At 40.5% G+C, this 6,209-nt stretch overlaps 1 protein-coding gene across 1 annotated transcript; it reads right to left on the reverse strand.

Moving 5' to 3' along the window:
• Positions 1-578: 578 nt before the first annotated feature.
• On the reverse strand, positions 579-1,610 carry LOC101853334. The gene has a single exon (XM_005103788.1). The coding sequence runs from the start codon at positions 1,608-1,610 to the stop codon at positions 579-581; it is 1,032 nt and encodes a 343-aa protein (XP_005103845.1).
• Between the last annotated feature and the right edge of the window lie 4,599 nt (positions 1,611-6,209).

Consider the following 6,209-nt stretch of genomic DNA (forward strand, 5'->3'; position numbering starts at 1 on the left):
AATGGGTCCCTCGCGCTCATATTAGGACCTTATACTGTAAATGTTGCAAGCGCCGTAAAACACTTACCAATTATTTTTATAATGAGTCAGATTCAGCGATATGGAATAAAATGTGAAATATATGACACAAAGGTGGTAAAACAGGGCGCTCGTCACGTTGTAGGCCACAGAGCTGTTGGTATAATCCTAAAGCCAGTTCAATTAGTGCATTTGGTGAAAAAGCATCAATCTATCTTTAATCAATACAGGGTGTCTAAAAAAAAAAGAAGGAAGACCCACTTAAAGGCAAATAAATCAGTCATCTCTCAACTTCGTTCCACAAAACTTCGAACAAGTACAATTCAACCAACAGGAAGTCAATTTTGTAAGTATGAAGAAAATCAATCTACGTGTTCCAGAAAGAACAGGTTTTTAACATTTTCAACCAAAACTCGGTAAAACACAAAATTTTACTTCTTAATTAATAAGCCCAGGCTATACATTTAATAGGACAGTCAGTTAAAAGGAGACACATAGCGAAATATGAATAATGAGTTGAGTATAACCTGCAGCTTATCAGTGTTAGCCTAGCATCTTTGTCAAGGAGCAGTTCCCATATCACGAAGGTTATGGTTATAAATAGAACTGAAGGCAGCTTTGAACCTGCTGCTGATCCGGATGTAGAAGATAAAATTCACAGAAGAATTGACGGCATCGAAGAAAAACTTGAAGGTGTACATGACGAGAGACAGATTTTTGTTGAGCCCTGACACCGAGACCCCTGGAAAGAAAAGCGTGGCAAATCCTGGCGTGTGTCCTCCTACCTGGCAGACCAGGTAGATGGCCGTCACCATGGTAACCGTCTGGAAGACTTCGTGCTCTTTCGAGGCTGAAGAGGCAGACTTGGTGGAGACTAAGGAGACTGATTTCCTCCACTTCTGAGTGGTTTTCAGTTTGTACAGCATCACAGACGTTGTCACGGCAACGATCACCATGGCAACAGTTGACAGTATTGTCGTGCCTAACAAGCTGTTGATATAGAACAACAATTGACCAGATTTGGTTTCACGGTTTACTGCCATGCTTTGGTTAAATGCCGGGTCAAATTCCCAGACTATCCTGGTATTTGCGGCAAATGGGATGTGAAATACGACGAAGAAGAAGAAGACGAAGGAAACAGCGTTCCTCGCCACTTTTGGTCTCAGAAGAAACTTGACCTTCAGGGGCATCATGACACAGAGCGTGCGCTCCACAGAGATGTACACGGTGAGCCAGCAAGTGATTCGAGAGAACATCACGTGCGGATAGTGGCACGGTACAGTGGTGAGGGCCACGCAGTTCCGGTAGTCTATGTAGTCGAGAAACTTGATGACGTAGCACAGGGAGGCGGGAATCATGAAGAAACAGCCCAAGAGGTCCGACAAGGCCAGAGCGGAGAGGCCGATGGTGGTGGTGTCTGAGGCTATCCCCTGTCTGATGAACACCCGGATGTTGATTCCGTTGGTGAACACGCCGAAGACGTTAATGAATAAAATGACTATCTGTAAGCTCTGTTGGCACACATCCCTGAACTCTCGGCTCACAAGCTCGTTAGGCTCAGAGTCTTCAAACATGCGTGTTTCTGCTCCCATCTTGAATACGGATTCTGGTGCGAATTGGGATTTGTTCGCCATGATGCTGCTATTGCTGTTTAAGAACCTGATAGATACAGATAATAAGATATTTTTTTCAACTGAGTGAGAAAATCACCTCTGTCAAATCTTCCAAAAGAAAAATATTGTAGAGGTCCTTCTCTAAGAAGTCGTCGAGAACTTCTTTTTTACTTTCCCTTCACTGCATGTTCAAGCGTGCTGCAAAATAATCACACAATGCATGGGTTGGACTAATAAACGCATTAACCATTATCGATTCCCCTGAACTGTCAATAATAATGTGATAGGGGAGTATTTTGTAATGAAAAACACTCAAACTTAGAAGAAGGTTATCTATCTTGTACTAGGGGAATTATAGAGGGCGTGCGAGGCTATTCAGAGTTCAAACTGTTGAGAAATGTGACGCTAAGAAAGCTCACGTGAAGAAAAGATTTCCAAGACGACAGCACATTTCGAGGAGAAACGTGGTTTTCTCAGACATGAGCCTCTTTAAATGGATAGTATTATTAATGGTTCAGGATGGTGTACTGTTTCTAGCATATAGTCTAGATGTCTACAAACACAGAATCGGATCTCAGACCCTGATATGCTCTCACACAATGCTGGGACAACGTGTTTTTTTCTGTTCAAAACCCGCTTCTTTTATACTTTAAGAAACGATCAGTGAACCTATGAGAGATATTTAACTACAAAGAAAAGTTCGAGTAATTGTTGAAAGAAGGAGCCGTTTTAAAGGGTCGACGGAATGATGTGTGTGCATGTGTCTGTGTGCGCGGTTGTGTGTGTGTGTGAGGGGGGGGGCTGGGGCTGGGGGTGGTAGCATAACTGTACTTATCGATGTTCCATTTTTCCCAAGTTGAAATTAAGTATTGAATTGTTCGTTTGTATGATACCATTTCAAACGAGGTTATTCATTCTGTCAAAAACTACCCGCAAATCTCCATCACAAAGAGCTGTCTCACAAATGATCAATGATCAAATTATGTAGTTAGACGGCTTTTAACCGTGAAGGTGTACTGAGGTAATGGGAATCTCACATCACTGTGAGTCGGTGATGCAGCTACGAAAATAGATTAAATTTTTGTTTCAATCAAAGACTTGTATGGTGATTTAGAGCTGAAACACGACACAAGCAGGTAAATGACTCGTAAATCAGTTAATCAAGTATACTGTTGTAATTATAGCCTGCATAATTAGTACCGAAGATGATGACTAGAGCTTTGAGCTTTACACACGCACGTACTAATATTCTTACTTCCAATGGCTTTGATAAAAATAAATCTTAAAATTTGGCACTCAAAGCATCGAGTGAGCCAATGTTTATGTCTAGATCTAGATCTAGTATCTCTATTAAAAGAAAATTTTCTGTGTCTGTTTTCGCTGATAAACACACATATGCCTCCATTTGCATATAAGGGTTTTGCCCTCGTTCGACAAATACAAAAAGACGAAATTTTACGTTTCCAATATTTTCTCCACTATTATGCAGTTATTAAACTACGGTATTTCTGTATTATGTAATCTATCGATAAACTGCTGCATTTCTTCACGTCTTGTGACTAATCTTGCTGATAAATCTTAGCTTTAAAAGAGTTAAGATTTCAATTATGATTTTCTTTGAATACAGATTCGAGCAATACTTTTGACAAATCGTAATATTTTTTTTCTATGTTGAGTCTTAGAAAAAGAATTGTTCCCATTTGTTTTCTTTATCTAACAATTGAAAAGCATGAATATTACGAAATATAGAAATACGTGTTACTGATTTCTGCAGGATGGTTTGAAATGTTTCGAAACATTGCCGCCTTTTTGTGTGCTGCTGGTTGGACTTGTGTGTCTGCCACTTCATTTGTTTTGTTTTGTTTTGCTTGTTTAAGTAAAAAAAAAGAAGCATATCGACCCAATAATGGTCACTTTTATTGCTGGGGGAAAGTAAGACAGACAGACAGATAGAAACAACAGAGAGAAAGTACAGCAGTAGTACATAGCAGCAGTAGCGCCCTCCAACCACCCGCGCTACTTCTTTTGTTTAGTGTGTTTGTTTGAGTAAATAGAAGCACATCAACTCAAAAATGGTCATAATATTCTATTGGGGAAAAGTAAGACAGACAGATCGACAGAAACAATAGAGGGAATGTTAAGAAGTAGGAGGACTTACCAGTGGCGTCCTCCAACCATTACCCTAACTTCTTCAAAGAGTTCGACTCAAACGTGCAGGAACAAACAATCCACTTACTTTCCACAGAAGTGACGTCGGTAGCCCAGTGGTTAGACTACCGAACTCGTATATCGTGTGATTGTGAGTTCGGGGGTTCGAGCCTCAGCTCGGCCCGACGATGTGTCCTTGGGAAAGGAGGCACTTTACACGAATTTCCCATTTGGCTCGGACCTTTCGGAGATGGACGTAAAACACGGAGGTTCCACTTCTTAAATAACCTAACATGACCATGTTTTTCATTCTCCACAGGGTGTCCGGGCAGCGATGAAGCCACAACAACAACAACATCAACAACAACGAAAACAACAACAACAACGAAAACAACAACAACAACAACAACAACAACAACAGCACCAAACGGCCCTGACAACTAAAACAGCAAAACCAACATGAACAAGAAACAACAACAGCTTTTACCCCGGCAAAAGTTTATGAATAGTCATAAAAAATCTGTTTATTAACAAAGAGTTGAATATATTATTCTTATTATGAACTGTGGGACGCGAGTTTTTTCGTTGACCAAGGGCCAAAACGTTACACTTACAATGCAGACAAAACTGTCTGAAGATGGAACCTTCTGGCTATTAGCCCACCTCGGATCTCGCGTGCTGTAAACGAAACGTAACTGAGAAGAACACTCGTCAGCCTTAAGCAAACTATAACATTTATTTCACCATGCTACAAGGCTTACACACAACTTGCTCCATCTTAAAATGCTCACACATTACATGGATATATATTAACACCATCTCAGAAGGCTCACACATTACATGGATATATTTACACCATCTTAGAAGGCTCACACATTACATGGATATATTTACACCATCTTAGAAGGCTCACACATTACATGCAAATATATTTACACCATCTTAGAAGGCTCACACATTACTTGCAAATATATTTACACCATCTTAGAAGGCTCACACATTACATGCAAATATATTTACACCATCTTAGAAGGTTTGCACATTACTCCAACCATCTAAGAAGGCTCACACATTACGCGTATATTAAAAAAATCTTAGACTGCAGCAGACCTGCACTTGTCACTACATGGCATTGGACAGAAGGGCCAGAGCCCAGCTGTTGCTGGATCGATAACAACAACAACAACAACAACAACAACAACAACAACAACAACAACAACAACAACAACAACAACAACAACGACGACGACGACAACAACACCATCTTAGAAGGTTTGCACACTACTCCAACCGTCTTAGAAGGCTTACACATTACATGTATTTATACGGTCTTTGAATGCTTACACATTACTTTCACCATCTTAGAGAGACTGTTAGCTTCCTTAAAAAAAAGACATGTCTCGCAAGATGTTATGAGCTAAACATATTGGAGACTTTGTAATCTTGGTAGCTGTTGCGTTGGGGGGGGGGGTGTTGGGTTGTTGTTTTGTTGAATAGAATTTTCTTTCTGTCATTGCTTGTGTGGTGATGGTGAGGGGTGGGGGACGAGGGGCCCATCCTGAGCAGAGCAGCTTTGATTTGTGCAAGCTATTTATGCCTGCAGGTAGCACCCCAACACCCCCAACCCCATACCTTAAAAAAGGGTTTTCGTTTTACGACGATTGCAATGACTGTAAAAAATGTTACTGGCGGTCAAAACAGTATAGATCATTTAGGGGGCGAACTCATTTGACCCTGCCTTTTAGTGCCGCACGTCCCGGTCTGAGTCTGAGACAGCAACCCATAGACAGACAGGCGGAAACACTCGATAAAATTTAATAACCTCCTAAAGCTGGGGTAAACTTCATCTCTTCTGCGAGCATTGGCGAAGAGCCTAACCTAGATCCAACCTATGAACCACAGACTCTAGTGAGAATGACTTTTTTCAGGTCTGTGTCACTCGCAAGTTGAAGTTATCCTTTTTTTTTTTTTTTTTTTTTGCAACAAGATACATAAATCCGAAGAAAAGAAGGGAATGGCCGCCAAAGATGAGTTATTTCCTTAGCTTAAGAGCCTGTGGTAACTGAAAGTTTACATTTTTTGTGCCTTTAATCAAGGTTTTTCAGAAAAATCCGCAGAGAAATGCGTTCTTTAATGGGCATGAAAGGTGTTGAGCCAAAAAGCAAAAAATTGATTAAAATTCACAAAGCTGCGGAAAAATGCCAGTTTCTTCACTTTGATTATTTTGACGAGAGCCTGATTCCACCACGCTGCCTCATATTTTGGTAGCCCTAACACCAGCTCTACAACAATTAAGTTCTATGCGCTTTACAATCTATAATAATAAGCTTATGATTGTTTGTAAGTCAGTAGAAAAGGCCGAGAAGAAAGGAGGTGCCAATGGCTGCTGTTTTTGATGTTGCTGTTGTTGCAAATTGTAGTAGTAGTAGT

Source organism: Aplysia californica, unplaced genomic scaffold (genome assembly GCF_000002075.1).
Source record: "Aplysia californica isolate F4 #8 unplaced genomic scaffold, AplCal3.0 scaffold00389, whole genome shotgun sequence".
In the NCBI taxonomy this organism is placed as follows: Eukaryota; Metazoa; Mollusca; class Gastropoda; order Aplysiida; family Aplysiidae; genus Aplysia; species Aplysia californica.

Coding starts and splice junctions, on each gene's coding strand:
- LOC101853334 (XM_005103788.1), bottom strand. CDS start 1,610: ATGGGAGCAGAAACACGCATGTTTGAAGACTCTGAGCCTAACGAGCTT.